The sequence below is a fragment of the Cricetulus griseus genome (genome assembly GCF_003668045.3).
Source record: "Cricetulus griseus strain 17A/GY chromosome 1 unlocalized genomic scaffold, alternate assembly CriGri-PICRH-1.0 chr1_0, whole genome shotgun sequence".
Classification (NCBI taxonomy): Eukaryota; Metazoa; Chordata; class Mammalia; order Rodentia; family Cricetidae; genus Cricetulus; species Cricetulus griseus.
In genome coordinates, this window is record NW_023276806.1 from 188,552,329 (window position 1) to 188,570,116 (window position 17,788).

General features: G+C 44.2%; 1 protein-coding gene across 2 annotated transcripts; it reads right to left on the reverse strand.

Moving 5' to 3' along the window:
• Positions 1 to 9,718: 9,718 nt before the first annotated feature.
• On the reverse strand, positions 9,719 to 15,168 carry Ndufb2 (NADH:ubiquinone oxidoreductase subunit B2). Of its 2 annotated transcripts, none has more exons than XM_027391528.2 (4): positions 15,010 to 15,168; positions 12,957 to 13,101; positions 10,603 to 10,703; positions 9,719 to 9,803 (listed from the first exon to the last, which is right to left on the reverse strand). In XM_027391528.2, exons 1-3 carry the CDS (start codon positions 15,105 to 15,107, stop codon positions 10,629 to 10,631), a joined length of 318 nt encoding a protein of 105 aa, XP_027247329.1. In that variant the 5' UTR covers positions 15,108 to 15,168; the 3' UTR covers positions 9,719 to 9,803; positions 10,603 to 10,628. The 2 variants fall into 2 exon arrangements, with proteins under 2 accessions (XP_027247329.1, XP_027247330.1); XM_027391529.1 differs by having other exon boundaries at positions 10,599 to 10,703.
• Positions 15,169 to 17,788: the final 2,620 nt, after the last annotated feature.

A 17,788-nucleotide genomic window follows, 5' to 3' on the forward strand; every position in this document is an offset into this window, starting at 1 on the left:
AGTCTGCCCATTCCCAGGAAGAAAGAGGAGAGACCCTGAATTCTGCCCTTTTGGTGGTCAGGCATGATGGAAAGGATTTGCCGCTGCAGCTTGGGAAATTTGCTATGGAAAGCCTGCCAGTCACCTTTGCCCTTCTAACCAGATCCATTTGTGGCTGGTCATCTGATGGGGCGATTTCAATCACCAAGCATCGTTCTTGCCTGCTCTGGGATTGTGTTGTGGAGCGCTTTCCCTGTCTATCCACCACGGTTAATTTCTGAGGGACGGAGTAAATGCAGCATGCCCTTTGTGCAGCACCTGTTTAGTCCTCAACAAGTGGTGTCACCGTGAAGCTCTTAGGTTCTCGTGGAGGGTGAGAGGCAAGGAGAGGCTGGCTGTGCTGGGCAGAGAAAAGGGGATGCTGCATCTTCCTCCTCACCTCCCGCGCTCCCCTTGCTCGGGTTGCCTCACTCCCTGGGCTCTGCCTAACACTCGGGCTGGACAGTGCTGGCACACACTGCCTTCTTGTCTCGTGGGTCCAGCAACAGAGGTGAGGGCTGGGGGGTTGTCTCCTCCACAATGTAGCAAATTCTCAGGAAAATACAGTCCATATCTTCCTCTCAGCTCTTCCAGTCACCAAATACTTATGTGGCTACATTGTCCAGGGCACAAAATGTCATGGACAGCATCTAATTAAAAGCCTACAAAACTGCTTACTGACAGTTTTGAATGTGAGAAATTAGTGTAATTTAAATGTAAGGTACATGTTTTAATTTCTGAGTTTCTTCTATTTTTATTTTTTAAAAAATAATTTTCAGGTTTAATTGGAATGAAAGAATACTTCCCACCAGAATATATATCCTGAAAATTATATTTTTGTTAATTGTAAGCAACTTTTAAAGAATGATTATTATCCTTTTCTTTACCTAAAATTATGGGGAGTCTTAGCATAATGACAGTTATTTATACTTTTTAAATTAATGGTACTTGCTGGATCCACACTAACATCTTTGCTAACAACCCCATTGTTTCTTCCAACTTACTGCCTACACTACAGCCTACACCCTCCTTCTAGTCTTTTATCTATAACATGCAACCGAAAATAAAAATGGTGGTGTCTTCATTCATTCTCCTTCTTCCTTTCTTCCCAAGCCTGGTCTTCAAAAGGTTGGGTAATTTAGTTGCTGAGTTCCCTAGATAGAAATAGAACTGTTGGACATTGGAGTTGCAGGAAGATATGAGACCTGTCAGCAGTTGTTTTTATACAACCCTAAATCTTACCTTTGCACAGATCAAAAGTATTTATAACTTCCCTTGGCCTTTAATTAAGGGTGATAAAATCACCATAGTAGCAAAGAAAGTGACGGAATGCATTAATGGCCAGTACCTCTCTTATCCAGAAATAAATTATTAAATCTAGAAATGCAAATTAAAAGAGATGTACTTAGCCAAGAACTTGAAAAAATACTATGAAATCTAAAATAAAATGGAACTTTTAATTATTTTCAAATTTCAAAGCATAACTGATCCCACTATATATTTAAGCCTACTCAAAACATGATTTTTTTGCTAAAATATCTGTCATGAAAGGAAGGCCTACTGAAAATTTTATGAATTCCCAGTATATTGGAAAATATTCTGAAGTTTGTATTAGCTGGAGTTAGCAGCAAAGCATTTTTCAGTCTTACACAAGTAGAACAATATCTTACAAACGCTCGAAACTGATATGAAGATGACTCGCTCAGATGAAGAAAAGCCTGTGCATAGCATGCGCTGCACTTGGGAAGGCTTTGCTCCCTTACCCAGGGTCAGCTCAAAAGAGCTGCGCCTGACCATCCATGCACATTTAGGGCCTGCTGAGGAGTTAGAGCCTCCCGGCTTCCTTGGTACAGGGCCACGTCCTTGCTGGGAGAGGGGCCAGCAAGCTTAAGGAGGGAGCTTAGCATGCCAGTGGCCTAGACAAAATGCAAAGGGACCCTTCTTCTTTCCTGTCAGCATAGGTTGCTGTCTTACCTGAAAAGGGAAAATAGAGTTGACATTAAATGAAGCTGTGCCCAGAAGCCAGGCTCAGGGTATTGAGAGATTTTTTTTTTTAATAGAGAATATAAAAAGTAGAAATATTTAAACCTTTTTTTCTGTCAAATCGTTTTTTTCTTCTTGTTTACAAACAACGTGAAAAGGTTTCCTTTGTGGGTTTTTTTCTTTACTTTTTTATGCTTAGACTGCAGATAATCTTGTTGAGCGCCTAAGAAAATACAAGGAAACGCTTGTTTGTGCAGAGCACTTTATGAGTAATTGTATGGACAGGAAGTGGCTGCTTCACTGTCTCTTAAGGCTGTAGCTGTCAGACCATGAAGCGGTTGCAGTGCCTCCTGAGATCTGTTCTGTTTAGGTTAAGAGGGAAGTCTTGGAAAAGCAACTATATAGAATAGTTTTTAAATATGTAGTATTCCTGACAGACTCTTTCACCATTAAGCTACAGGACCCAAACATTTGCCACTGAGATATTATTAACCTCAAAATGTAGTTAATAGAAGGAATTTGTGAATAGAATGTCCAGTGTGATCATTTGTACTTATATGCATCTTCAGCGAAGATTCTGTGTAACCGTCAGATTCTGGTTCCTGAACAGCCCATCTCTTAAGTGTGTGTGAGGTCTGGGAGGGCACAATGAGGCATCCTAAAAGATGGTCTGATCCAAACTATGTGCTAGATTTCCGCTGGTAGGGGAGAAAGCGTTACATAAAGATGCAATTCAAGATTCAGCACTGTTGACCAGAAACCTTGTAAATACTTGTCGGTCTTGGTGCAGCCCTACTTCTCTTACCACGTGACCTCTTGTACTTGTCAGGCACTGTCAGCTGCTGTTTGTCCCTCTTCAGACCTCACCTGTCCCCACTGCACATCCGCCTCCCAGCCTCTTGCAAACCTCAGCGTCTAGCTTTAGTTGGAAACACAGTGCAGGGACCAGGTGACCTCTTCAAAAAAACTACCTCCTCAGAAAGAGGTAATGAATAGTTATTTATTTTAAAGTATGAAAGTCAGGAGCTCTAGAACATGAAGATGATGTAGGATTTTAACTTTTATGTGTATGTGTGGTTGAACACTCGTGTTGTCCTAAAGGGCATTATACATTTAAGCAGCGACACTGTTGAAATTTTTTTTCTTTAAAGGTGTAGCTCAGAGTGTCTGTTGTTGGAATTGGTGCCAGAGTCTGTTCAGTATATTTCAGAATCTTAACCTTAAGTCGCATGAAGTTAAATAGTTATGGTAACACTTTGCTAACCGTGGTATAATTCTGCTTTTCAGTAGTAGGTTTGGCAAAACAGCACACCTTCATAGTGAGTTGACCACAGCTTTGTCTCATGCACAGATGTTCATCTAAAGAGACTGCCCAGCTAAGAGGGTAGAAGGATACCCCCCTTTTTTTTTTTTAAATAAGATTCTCTTCTTTGTCCAACTTGGCATTGTTAGTGCTATAATATCAGCACCTTGACCAGCAGATGTCAACCAATAAGCTATTTTTAAAACCATAGCCAGAGATGGAAAGTTCACTGTGAGTAGAAACAGCAGGTAGCTTACAGGAGTGAAACAGTGGGGAGGCTCTAGAAAATACCTTGACAATTTGCCAAATGATCTTACTGTGCCTTCATGATGCAATAAAAAAGCTAACATTTTAGCAGAAATCAGTGATTTATGAAGAGAACAGCCAGTCTGGTTTAACTCAGCTGTGTTATTTTTTAGAGTGCAATTTAGATTGCGAAGATAAATGCACTAAAGAGTTTATAGCCAAAATCATTTTAAAAAAAAATGAGAAAATGGTAAATTTTCAATGAAAAAAATTATTTTTTTAAAGCACATAATCCCTAGTATAGTCAGAAATATTTACCACATAGAGCAGTTAGGTTGAAAATACAGTTCAGTGACATTCCTAGGCAAACTTTTTCTACTCCCATAGGCTCTTCAAAGCATGGAACTTTTATACACGATGTTTGACATTTTAAGATACTGCTGTAGTTTAGTTTTGAAGTAGTATGTGCTGGGCAGCATTCATGTACTAACTCAGTGAGAAGAACACATTGTAGATTTGTTTCCAGAGAAATGCTGCCAACCTAGACACTGAGTGTTCAGAGCTCGAAGTGTAAACTTGCCTCCCAAGACCTGTTTGCAAAGGAAGTTGGCTAGTGCTACTGACTGCTCTGGTGCATGGTTTAAGACAGGGCTGTCTCTGCAAGTGTCTTTTGTAAAAGACTTGGCTAATGCATGTCAACTGGACACTCCATGCTGTGCCTCTTGCATCCTCTTTCCTCACTGTCCCCCAAGAAATTCCATGTTTCCCCTAGTGTGTCTTGTAGCTGCTTCATCCAGATTGCAAGATGAATTCTTACTGATGTAGGAAGAGACTGAAATTAAAGATCAGTGTATTTGTGGTCCATACTGCTAGCTCTTGTAGAGTTAAAGATGCTGGCCAGATGTTTGTTATATCAGTACACCAAACAATAACTTTAATAGTTTCAGATAACCTATTTCTACTTCCATTTGGACAGGGACATTTAAATTGAAATTCAGAAATTGTTGTCATTTGGAAGGAAATGTTAACAGTTCCTATGAGGTATTTTTGAGGTAGAATATGAAGTCCTAATTTTTTTTCTTTTCCCTGGGGTTTGCAGTGAGGGCCTTGTATGCACTAGGCAAGGATTCTACCACTGAGCCACATTTTAGTATGTAAAATGTTAACAGTTAAATCTCAATCTCTCTCTCTCTCTCTCTCTCTCTCTCTCTCTCTCTCTCTCTCTCTCTCTCTCTCTCTCGGATACCTAGTTACCACCTTTAGTAAAGTGATCAGGGTGGGTCCTTTATTCAGTCTCCACAACTCCAACTGCCCCTTTATTAATTACTCAGTATCACAAACTGTTGACTTTCACTTACTTTTCTAACTGCAGTGACATCACCAGTTGTGCATGAGGACAACAGCCAGTGTGTTGTTTTTTTGTGATGCATTCTTCTGTAAAGAATTCTGTAGATTGAAGTGCTCTTTGAAAACAGAACTGAAATATATTTATTCTTGTTTCAAAAAAAAAAAAGATGTTTTGTGCACATCATTTGCTTTTTCTGGCAGTCTGAGTGCATTATCTAGCACCCATGACTGCTGGTTCCTGTCTACAGTGTCCACAGGGAAGACAGGGAAACTTGGGAAGGGTGTGTCTGCAGAGCTGGAACAGGGATTATGAATGAGTTACTCAGTCCTGTTTTTGCCTTGAAAATCACTGTTGTTTTAAGACCTTTGTCTTAAAACCATGTGTGTTTGGCTGGGCTACGAATTACCTAGAAAGAAACTGCAGACTAGCATAAGCAAACAAAGCTCACAAACCAGGCACAAATGGAAGACAATGGACCAAAATAAGGCAGGGTAACACTTAAATCTGGGGCACTGGGAAAAAGTAAGGGTGGGAGGTGAACTACAGTCACCTGAAATACAGTGTAAGAGTGCAATAAGTGTGCTTCTTAGTCTAAGCTGTGAACTTGTTTTCAGTCATTCCTTTCTAATGCATTTAATACTATATGTTCCATTGCTGACTAAAACCAGCTTTGTGAACATAGGCCTTTTTATTTGTGTTAACTACCAATATAAGTGGCTAACCCTGATGTCTTATTTATCTTCATGTTGTATTAGTTTACATACCAGGTATGTGCGTCTATACTCTTCCTCCCTTTATTTGAAAACACTTTGGGTCATTTCCTTTGGTCACACAATACAGCGTTGGTGTGGCTTCCACGTTACCTTATTTGGAGGACTGTGTCCCAGTAGCAGAATTGTTGGTATTCCCATCGCTGGGTGTACTTCTGATCCTTTGCTTCTACAGCCCTTGCCTTCCTAAGGCAGTCATACAACTAACTGATCAGGGGATGGACTTCATTCGTCATGTCTCTTGGAGTCTATGAAATAGACTACTCTTTGGCTCTAGACCAGGAAAAAGGAGACAACCCTAGCCATCTACCAAGCCTCACCCTAAACAGTCATATTGGTCTGAGGACAAGTCAAATCTCCATCCAATAAGGGAGAGGGGAGGGAAATGCTTCGTGTCTGAACTTCGGTGAGTCTCGGCTCCTGTCTCACCACCCAAACCTATGGCAACTCATACACATTCCTCTTGTCTGTAACTGCCAAAGGTTTGGGCTATGTCAGTCACTTCAGTTCCGCTCAAGCATTGGAAAGGTTCTCTGGAGTCTGGGGTGTGCCCAGTGAAAATGCGGGGGACTTTTTCATTATCCACAGACCTCTCTGTACCTGCTTTGCAAAAATTATAATGGAATAACTATTTTTAAAGCTTATTTTTCAATTCATAAGAAAAAGACATTTATTTTCAATCAAATGGATGATGTCTCTCTCTAATCCCTTATTCCTCGATGTTTGCTTGAATTTTTTTTTTCTTCTATATACCTATTTCCTATTACTTTAGTTCTTTCCTGCTCAGGCCCCTTCATTTGTACTTTGGAGTTTTTCTCATGTAAATTTGTATAATGGAAAATATTGTTCAGTTTGGATAGAAAGCATGGAGAATTAAATAAAAAGATAGCTGAAAATCAAATTGAAGGAATTTATTTGTGTAAAGTTATTTAAAAACTATGTATTATAAAAAAGGCCAAAAACAGTGCTATGTAACTGATGTGAATATGCGGATACTGCTATAATAAAGATTGACTGCATGGAGAGATCGCAAGATTATTTCTCTAGCACTGACATCTAGTAACGGTGGTCACTAGCTGTTGACATTTATTTTCAAAACATTGATCCTTCTGATGGGTACAAGTTAAAGTTGGCCAGATTCCTGCATGAATTTAATTTGAATTTTACTGATTTGCTGAAGTCATATCAATTGGGTTTTTTCCTTTTTTTTTTTTAATTTAAATTAGAAACAAGCTTCTTTTACATGTCAATCCCAGTTTCCTCTCCCTCCCCTCCTCCCCTGCCCCCCACCAACCCCCTATCCCGTCCCCTTTCTGCTCCCCAGGGAGGGTATCAAACTACCATATGGGTTCCAGAAAAAAAAGATAACGACTTTAAAATCCCACACCTGAAAACCCTGTAAGGACAGAGAACAAGCCAGGAGGGTGTGTGCTTGAAGGGCTGTTTCTGACCTTTCCACCCTATGGAACTGTCAAACCTAAAGATGCTGTCAGGATTTAGCATTCTCTCAACTATAATTTTCTCAGCTGAAGAAAAAAGTTATTCTTATTCACAAATTTGTTTTCTAAATAACCATTCCTGAGGATGAGTTATTGCTGCTTTACTTTTCAATGCATCACACATGGAAGTTTTCCATGAGATTTGTCCCCAGATTGTGGACGTTTTACTTATATTCAAAATGCTTTAACAAAGCTCTCCCATGGCAGCTCTTCTGAAAGGGCTGTGGTCATTATGTCTTACTGTCTAGGTTACATATAATCCCCCAAACTCACAAAATTAGTAGTGCCATTTTTAAAAAAGAACCCTCATCCCATGAGACTGTGAAGGACTTGCCTCACTAAGTCTATGCAGCCAGAACACAATGAGGCTGTAATGAGGCCATCAGTACTGAAACCTAAATGAAAGTGGCTGTTTACTTCCCAACAGTGAATTCAGTTAGAAGAGGATGGTTGCCAGACAGTGTGCCAGCTGCACTTGCCAGGTAAGTCACTGGAAACAAGAGAAAGTGGAGGCTGCTGAGATGTCAGTCAGAACAGCTGCATGGGCTACTGACGTTTCCTCGACAGTACACACTTATACTCTGTAGATGGCAAGATTGTTCCTGAGAATAGTTTTGGGAAAGTGACACCAAAATGATATCTGTAGCAGTGGCAGCATGCTCCTTTAATCCCAGCACTCAGCAGAGGCAGGTGAGTCTCTGAGCTCAAGGTCAACAGCCAGGGCTACACAGAGAAACCCTGTCTCAAAACAAAATCAAAATGACACCTGTGGCTTCCTCTAACAGGCATTTAACCGGTGTTGTTGCTTTATTAGATATCTATCTACCTGTCTCTCTAGACTCCGGGAAGCTAGTAATTACAAACGCATGCTATACTATTGCCATGAGTCATCCCTCACCTGTCTTTCTCTTCACAAAGACCTAGCTATCTACCAGGCTTCACCCTAAAATTTAATTTGGAATATACTTTCAGCACTCACTGAAGTCAGTAAGGGAGCCTCTAAACTTGCTTAGGTTTTTTGAGTTGATTTTGAAGAGGAGTGGGACCCCCATCTGTGGTATGTGGGGCTTTCCTGAGAAAATCAGACCAGGATTCCAGGGTGGTCATAAACCTAGCTTAGAGGAAATGTTCTAAAAAAGAGTAAGTGCTCCTGCTTAGAGCAGCAGTTTCTCAACCTGGGGGGTCGACCCTAAGATCATTGGAAAACACATTTACATTACATTTTTCATAACAATAGCAAAATAAACTACAAAGTAGCAACAAAAATAATAAGGTCAAGGGTCATAGCATTAGGAAGGTTGAGAACTACTGTTCTAGAGACTACTTCTTCCTTTATGCTAGGCATAGGTCTAATTTTCTGTTTGTAAAGTAGTTTACAAACAGAAATAAACTTAGCCCACACTCAGAGCAAGTAAATGGTAGACTTAGGATCAGATCTAGCCAGTTTAGCCCTAGAGCTTTGAGGGGCTGTATCTCTCAAATTGCACACCCAGGTAGGTAATGCATCCAGTTTGGGATGTCTCCATTGACCATGTTCTTTTGCGTGTAGCCCTGGCTGTCCTGGAACTCAATAAACCAGGCTTACTGTCATCAAACACAAACCGGCAACCATTAACATCTAGTCCCATCCTCTCCTTACTCGTTTACAGTCACATGAGGCTGTTTTTCAAACAGAACTTGGTCTTTACCTAGACCTTGATCAGCCATCTTGTTCACATTTCTGGGTGGACAGTGGTGGCTCACACATTTAGTCCCAGCACTCGAGAGGCAGAGAGGCAGGAGGATGTCTGGGCTCAAGGCCAGCCTGGTCTACAGAGTGAGTTCCAGGACAGCCAGAGCTGTTACACAGAGAAACCCTATCTCGGAAAACAAAAATAAAATTTAAAAACCACACTTCCAGTAGGCCCTACATATTCAGGGTGTAGATAAAATGCCTCAGCACATCGTCCAGTGAACTTCTTTCACAGCTCTGAGCAAATCTCTCACAGGAGTGCTGACTTGGCACCCATCATTCCTTCTTAGAGCCCCCTATAAACAATCCTTTTGTCTGTGATTTTGATAGTTCTCACTCTGTATTCCAGGCTGTCTCCAACTTAACAATCCTCTGGCCTTCCTCTCATCAGTGCTAGAATTATAGGTATGTAGCCCCCAACTCCCACCTCTAATCAATCTTGGCACTGTATTCCCAAGGCCAAGGTGGTCAGTTAACACCAGACTTTCTTCTGGATGGAGGAAAATCCTACCTTCCTCATACCTACTGTAATGCCACAGAAAGTGGAATACCCTGGAACAAAATTTTGGAAAAGCAGAAAATCTTATCTTTATGCCCAGTCCTAAGAAATTCCTAGTCAGGCGTGGTTTGTGAGTCCTACAGGAGATCTGGAAATGGACCCTGCTGATCCCTAACCTCTGGGGCAACAATCTTCCTTCACAGCCTCACACCTACCTACATCACAGGGGACTAAAGAGGATTCGCCGAAAGGACACAAACCACTTGCCCAGCAAGCAGTTAGAGAATAGAATAAAGGACATATGTCACCAGAAACATAACTCAGATTACTCATTCTTGGTAGATCACTTTAATTTACAACTTTAAATATGAAGGCTGTAATTTCTTGAAACTTCTCACCTTGCTCCTGTAGAGAAAGAAAAGTTAGATAAATTTTAAGAACTATTACATTTATTAATCCAAATCCATAATCTTGTTTATCCAATTAGTATTTTTTTTTTTGAGCTCTGAATAGCCTTTCAAGAGAAAAGCAAAATCACCCTTTCTAAAGTGTTAATTCAATCTTCCCACTTGACCAGTGAGAGTAGGGCATGCTTTTGCAGCTACACACCACAAACTCTAACTAACCACTGTATTCAGGAAACAGCACAGAACCGGTTTCTGCTTCTGTTTTTGTTTTGTTTTGTTTTGTTTTGTTTTTTGTTTTGGAGGCAGGGTTTCTCTGTGTAGCCCTGGGCCTCACTCTTGTAGACCAGGCTGGCCTTGAACTCACTTGAGATTCACCTTCGTCTGTCTGGAGGCTGTTTCTGAGACAGGGTCTTATCTAGCTCAGGTAGGCGCCAACTTACTCTATAGTGTTGTCTGATCCATCCTCCCAAGTGCTGGAATTACACGGGAACAAGCCAGCAAGCCTGGGTTTTCTGTCTCATTGCACTTTATTTTGTGCTGGCAAGGGAACCCAGGGTCCTGCCAGTGCAGAATTCATCTGTCTTTACTCAATGTGTGGACAGCACCCCCAAAGGTTACTAACTTTAAAAATACTTTTTTGTTTTTATTATACAATGAAAACAAGCTAATAAAAGGGATGTGGGCAGGCAGGCAAATGTGGAAACACTTAGGCAGAAATTAGGTTAAGACCAGTAGCTATTAGCATACTCCTGTTTAAGACCATCAAGAGTACAAAGAAGACTTTAGGGCATACCTACTTGCACAGAGTTGAGTTTAGACTTCTTCAGTCCTCCTCATCAGGAGGGATCCCCAGTTCTTCATCTGTCCACTGTGAAGGATCTGGGTATGAGAAGTGGCCCTGGTGACAACCAGTCAAAAGAAAACAAAGTCAAGATTCTATACTAATCACCGCAGCTAATTAAGTTCCAAAACAGTGCAGTAACTACTATAACCTGCCATACACGAGAACTGATTCTCCCTTAACCGTCCAGTGGCTCAACGCACTGCAATCTGCTCACTACACACAGTGGCTTGAAATTTTTACAGGTGGCAGCCTAAGCCATTGAGTATGTTTATGATGAGGAGTGGGAAGAAGTGAAGGCCACAGATTTCATATACACTCCTTATCACAGCAAAATCTCATAGCCCTGGTTAGAAAACATACGGTTTCAAAATCCTTTACTACTATTGTCCAGACTTAGCCTCAAGTGGAGGCAGCCTGGAGACCTATCTTGCTGGAGTATCCTCTACTACCTACAGCCTGCTACTCCTGACGACCCAACTAGAGTAAAAAAAAAAGATGTTTCTAGCAGGAAGTATGCAGCTCAAGCAGCATACTTGAAGGACAGAAGCAGAGCAATAAACACGTGTGTATTGCTGTTTACATCTCCTCATCATGAGTGTGCATATTTGCCTACATGCCACAGCATGCCTCGGACAGTCAGAGATCTGTTACTTAGGGTCACTTATGGTTCTCCTACCACATGAACTCCCAAAGGAACTGAAGGGACCAGTTTCCCTTTTGGCAGCCATAACGGCCGAACACGTGCTTCTATGACCTTATCCTAGACACTAGAAAGTCAGATGCCTGTCTCGTGACAAGGAGCCAATCAGAAGTTAGCTGGTGGCGCTATGCTTTACGACCCTGGGTGTGCTTTACGGACAAGCACACAGCAATGACGTAGAGAGCATAGCAACCACCCTGGGAGGGCCTATGGGCCATAACAACCAGTTGACCAATCAACACAGGGCAAGCCCTCCAAGCCTGGAGGCACTCCAATCCTGAGCCTGTGCATACCCCTAGACACTCCCCTTATGCTGCCCTATAAAGATCTGTGCGCAGCGGCTTCAAACTGTCTTTGCTAGCCATCTGCCATGGTGGGTGGGTCAAAGGCCCGAGCTAACATGGGGTTAGCTCCTTAAACTACAATAAAGCCTCATGCAATTTGCATCAAGCTTTCGCCTCCATTCTGTGATTGGGGTGGCCGCGGTTCTGGGCTAAGATTCTGGAAGCCTCAGCTTTCCAAGGGTCTTACAGAACTAGGCTGTCAGGGTGGCTCAGCTCCTTTACACGATAAGCCATACTGCCAGCTAAAAACAGCTTTGTTACTGAAGAAATTATTTAAATTGGAGGATTTTTTCTTCACCTATCCTGAAAACAAACCCAAGTTTACTAAAATTCAAAGTGTCCTGGGTCTATAGATTTCAATGTCCATCTTTTTTTCAGTGCTGGGGATGAGACCCTAGGGCACTCATTCTTGTTAGGCACTTTGTAACCTCGAGATTTCAATGTCCAGCACTTGGGACACAGAGGCAGGTGGATCTCTGTAAGTCTGAGGTCAACCTGGTCTACAGAGCGAGTTTCAGGTCAGGTTCCAAAGCCACAGAGAAACCCTGCCTGGGGGGAGGGGGGACAATGTGATGTATACGTGACAAACAGTGGGATAATAGAAAGTCACCAACAGGGCTGGAGAGATGGCTGAGGGGTTAAGAGCGCCAACTGCTCTTCCAGAGGTCCTGAGTTCAATTCCCAGCAACCACATGGTGGTTCACAACCATCTGTAATGAGATCTGGTGCACTCTTCTGACATGCAGGGATACATGCAGACAGAACACTGCATATGTAATAAATCGAGAGAGAGAGAAAGAAAGAGAGAGAGAAAGAGAAAGTCAACAATAACTCCCCTTCCCAAGACAAATGAACTTCCATCTAGTGCTCCCAAATCTGGTTGCTCTGGCCTCTGGAAAGACTGAAGGATGTTTGGCTTTTTAAAAAAAAAATTAATGTGGGGTGTGGTGGTGCCTGCCTAATGTTTGGAAGGCAGAGATGGGAGGATTGGAAGTTAAGGGCCAGTCCTACACATATGGAATGTTTGAGGACAGCCTGGCCTACGTAATACCTGGTTCAAACAAGAAAGTTAACCTACAAATGAAGATAAATGTTAACTAACCAATCATAAAGAATTACTTCTAGATCCTTGAAATGTACACCACATAAACAGGTCTAAAGGTGACAAGTTGTCGGTAGAGGGATACAACCAGACAGGAAAAGATTGCCACACACAAGCAAATCTAGCCATACTGACTCCCTCCCCGGCTCTCCCGAACTTACCAGCACAGCGTCTGAGTCATGCCAAAAGTGCCAAAGAATCCAGAACCACATGAGTGAGCTTAAGAATTCACCCTGCATCACCTGATGTCGGGTGAGCTGGGGAAACTCCCTGTACTTGGGCGGGATATGCACACCATCACCAGCACTAGGAGAAAAAGCAATGCGGAAAATGGCTTCTGAAGTGTCCAGAACAGGGCCATCCACGCTTGCAGCTGCATCTTTCAAACTCAAGTTCGCACACCTCATCTACACCAGGGTGCAGACTGACCGCTCCTGCTTCCTTCAACACTCCCTTTTCACTTAGCTTGCCTTAAACTTGGGAAGCAAGAGAACTGGCTGAACCGACACTGCAAACTGTGATGCCACCCAAAAAGGTTTGTATGAAGGGCACCCAACGGGACACCTCAGGCAGGAAGGTAGTAGAAAATCCGGTATTTTTACCATGAGGGACATTCTTAAGGTTGGCCTGGGCTACATGAGACCTTGTCTCAAAAAAAAAAAAAAAAAAAAAAGACAAACTATCATATGGGAAAGTGAACCTGAGAGAATCCTTTTTAAAACTCTAATAACTCGAACAGAGCGAACAGAGCCAAAAAAGCTTCGACGGTAAACCTGAACAAAATCAACAGGGTGTGGGGAACTCAGTTAGGCACTTATTGGCAAATCGTGACACATTATCGAGACAGGGTTTCTCTGTGTAGCACCGCTGTCCTGGAACTCTGTAGATCAGGGGGTCCTCAAACTCAGAGATCTGCCTGCCTCCACCTCCAGAGTGCTTTTTCTTTCTTTCTTCTTCTTCTTCTTCTTCTTCTTCTTCTTCTTCTTCTTCTTCTTCTTCTTCTTCTTCTTCTTTCTTCTTTCTTCTTTCTTCTCTTCTTCTTTCTTCTTCTACTACTACTATTACTACTACTATTATCACTAACCAAGCACAAGTGCCTGGAAAGCAATTACTGAAGCTGACACTCACCGGACGTCCATGCAGACAGCTCGGAGACTCGGGCTCCCACCCAACACAAGTAGTCTCCGCGCTGTCTGCATTAAGCCTCCGAGTCAAGCTGTGGCCCCATCATAAAAGGGGAAAGAGTAATGGGACAACGGGAAAGACACTACTTGTCACCAGAGGCCGAGCCTCAGGACCTCAGAGTGGGGTCTGCACCCAAACCCCACCTAAGTTGGGCCTCTACCTGATCGGCTGGGGCTGATTCCCGGGTTGGGGGTGAGGGGAATCCTCCTCAGGGGGATAAGAGAATTGAGACCTCAAAAGAGCAGATTAGGGGCTGGAGAGATAGCTCAGGGGTTAAGAGCACTGGCTGTTCTTCCAGAGGTCCTGAGTTCTGGTGGCTCACAACCATCCGTTATGAGATCTGGTGCCCTCTTCTGGTGTGCAGATATACATGGAAGCAGAATGTTGTATACATAATAAATAAATAAAATCTCCCCCCCCCAAAAAAAAATATGTTAAGAAAAAAAAAAGAGCAGATTAACCCTGCAGGGACACAAGAGCTCAGCTCAGTAAGACCGTGAGTGTCAGGGCTCTGCGGTGGAGAGGGTGCAGCCCGGACTGGGGGCTCTAAAGCGCTCGCCCGCTTGCTCGCTCCGGTTAACTCGGGGTGTCAGCGCGTGCCTGACTCTCACTAATCCCCGCCCTCAGGAGGCAGAGGCAGTGTTACGGCCTAAATTATAACAAGTTCCAGGCCAGTTGAGGCTACATCGTGAGACTGTCTCAAATAAACAAACGGCCACATTTTACAAGGAACCATGCCCTCGTGGTAAAAACGCCGGATTTACGACTACCTTCCCGCCTGAGGTGTTCCGAGGGTGCCCGGGGCTGTGTGTGCAAACTCCTGACCGGCGTCCCCCGCCCAGGCACCCCATCTCCGCTCCCCACAGAGCTCGCTAAAGCCTCAGTCCCGGCTCACGCGGACTACAAGACCCAGCATTCCTCGGGGCGGTCAGCGCAGCGCGCAGGCGCCTGCCTCAAGGTGCCCTAGCCGTCGGAGCCCGCCCGCCTGCCCGCCTGCCCGCCAAGCCCTCGCCCCCACCCGACACTCACTGACGGACTCCGAGGCCTCCAGCCGCCCGCGCGCGGCAGCCCCGGAGCAGGCGGCCGCCCACGCGACCGAGAGGTGCCAGCCGGGTCAGCGCAGACATGCTAGCGACGACGCAGAGACCCGTCCCCGGCTCGCCCGCCCCGGATGCGTCACTTCCGCGATCCCGCGCCGTGACGTCACCGCGTCGGCCGCGCTCCGCCGGGGCCGATGGTGGCCCGCAGGGAACATGCACAGCCAGGCCAGGCGCTCCTGGTTGACCTTGCTGCCCTCCCTGCTTTGGCTCGGTGACGCCACGCGCGTGCTCGCCTCGGTGGGCCCCGTGTTGATGGCCTGAGCCCTTCCTGAGCCTTGCTACGCTCTGAAACCTGCCTGACGCCTAACCCGCAGCCCGTGGTGGTGGCGGCGTCAGGGTCACCTGAGGAAGCCAACCCTGCGTTCTCCGAATGAGTCAGGCCAGGAGTAGGGTGGAGGTTCCCAACCCCTTGATCCCCAGCCAGCACGGGACTCTCGGTTCTGCCTCCCGTTGTTACTCTTGCAACCGGCAAGCAGGAAAGCGAGCACACCGGGTCCCGAGGTGGCAGCAAACCTGAGGGCTGACTTCCGTTGTGATAGCGGCTCGCACAGGAGGCTGCAGCGCAAACAGAAGCCCGTTCCCAACTGTCTGCCCACACCTGGATAGACGCCAACTCTCTATGATTCACTCCTAACACCCCCAAATTGTTGAGGTTGTGAGAAAGGTTTTTTTCTATAAAAGGTGGCTAGCACACAAAGGGACAATATGCCAAAAATTTCCACCTTGTAAAACTTAACCAGCTGGAAAACCTGTTTGCACAAAGGCCTTTCGTTCTGGGAACCTGGTAACAGCTACTGACCCCTTTCCTCCTTTCTTTGCAGCTATTAGGAACGATCCAACCTTGGCAGACAGTGAGGTTGATCTCTCACCACGAGGATGGGACACAGTCGTCACCTGTGTCAGAACAAGTACACTTCCTGCCCTAGTGTGCCTGCAAGGAGTGAAGTCCAAACACAACTCATAATTGCAAGGCCAGTTTAGGTTGTGGCACACAGTTTACAAAAAGATGTTGCCTTGCAGGGTTACTTTCCATATGTTCTAGTGGGCTGGTTTTGATTTGGGGGTTTTGTTTGTTTGTATTGTGGGGCTTTTTTGTTTTGTTTTTGGTGATACTGAGAATATTGTTTCCAGCAAGGTCTTCCCTGGTACGTTATAGTTCTGGTTTGCTTTCAGAACATGCAGTTTTAAGTTGTAACATTAGCCTGCCAAACTCACAATTTGGAGAATCACTATGGTGTTCCATCCATATTCAAGAGTCAAGTATGGGGCTGGGTGGTGGTGGTGCACATCTTTAATCCCAGCACTCAAGAGGCAGAGGCAGCCACATCTCTGTGAGTTCGAGGCCAGTCTGGTCTACAAAGCTACACAGAGAAACCCTGACTTGAAAAATCAAAAAGAAAAGAGAGTCAGGTATGGGATAGATACTTATCAAGGATAGACCTGAATTTCCTGACATGACAGCATCACATATGACTAATAACTTGCCTTCTGTGCCAACATATGGCACTCTTTGCCCCTGCATGTAACAGGAAACCTGTCGTAGGAGTTAAATCCTAACAGAACTCATAATTGCAAGATCCTGGATAAATAAACCTGACTTCTTCCCACCAAGCCTCCAAATATTGGGTGGCAAGCAAGCAAGACCTACTCTGAGAAGATAAAAAGTGATGGTAAAAAAAATTTTTATCACTTCATTTTGTGTGTGTTGCTATGTGTGGGGTACACGTGTACTGTGGCAAGCATGTGGGGATCAGAGGACAACTTTCAGGAGCTGATTTTCTTCCACCATGTGGGATCCAGGCTTACATTATTTCTCTCTCTCTCTCTCTCTCTCTCTCTCTCTCTCTCTCTCTCTCTCTCTCTCTTTCTCTGTGTGTGTGTGTGTGTGTGGTGGTGGTGGTGGTGGTGTAATGTGTATGAGTATGAATGTACCATGGTACACAAATGGTCAGATGAAATCTACAGGAATCCGTTCTCCTTTGTCATGTAGGTCCCAGAGACTGAACTAAGGCCAGCAGGCTTAGCAGCACACACTTTTACTCTCTGAACCAGCTAAGCTACCTCACTGGCTTTACTAAGTATAAATAGTCTTTCTTTAGCTTTAAAGAACCTAGAACATCTGATGGACTTCAGATAACATCAGGAGTAATCAATGTTCTTCCTTAGTTTTAGTTCTGTGCATAAACCATACAAACGATGTAAATTGCTAAGAGGTTTAACCTGTAGACGATGATAAGTGATATTGGGAAAATCCAGGGGAGCTGGAGAGATGGCTCAGTGCTTAAGAACTTGTTCTGCTCTCCCTGGGGATCTGACTTCAGTTCTCAGCACCCACATCACATGGCTGACAACCACATGTAACTCCAGCTCCAAGAGATGATACCCACTTCTGGCCTCCATGGGTACCTGTACTCACTCACATGCATGTATATATAAGCTCGCTCTCTCTCTCTCTCTCTCTCTCTCTCTCTCTCTCTCTCTCTCTCTCTCAGAAAACACAGGAACTAAACAGGAAGCTGACTGACTGGGATGGTCCCCACAGGGAAGAAACAGAGACCACACTCTGGATAAGCTCCTTAAAGCTAATGCTTTGAAGACAATAGCCCCTCCATGTTCTAAACCTGACTCCTTCCCATGCACCAATTCTTGGCTCCCAAATACTGGCTTATAAGCGGCAAATGGTGTTTGCTAAAGGAAGACAAGCCTTG

Coding starts and splice junctions, on each gene's coding strand:
- Ndufb2 (XM_027391528.2), bottom strand. CDS start 15,107: ATGTCTGCGCTGACCCGGCTGGCACCTCTCGGTCGCGTGGGCGGCCGC. Junction 13,102..15,009: donor GGAGGCCTCGGAGTCCGTCA/GTGAGTGTCGGG, acceptor TTTTTCTCCTAG/TGCTGGTGATGGTGTGCATA. Junction 10,704..12,956: donor ATGACTCAGACGCTGTGCTG/GTAAGTTCGGGA, acceptor GGTTGTCACCAG/GGCCACTTCTCATACCCAGA.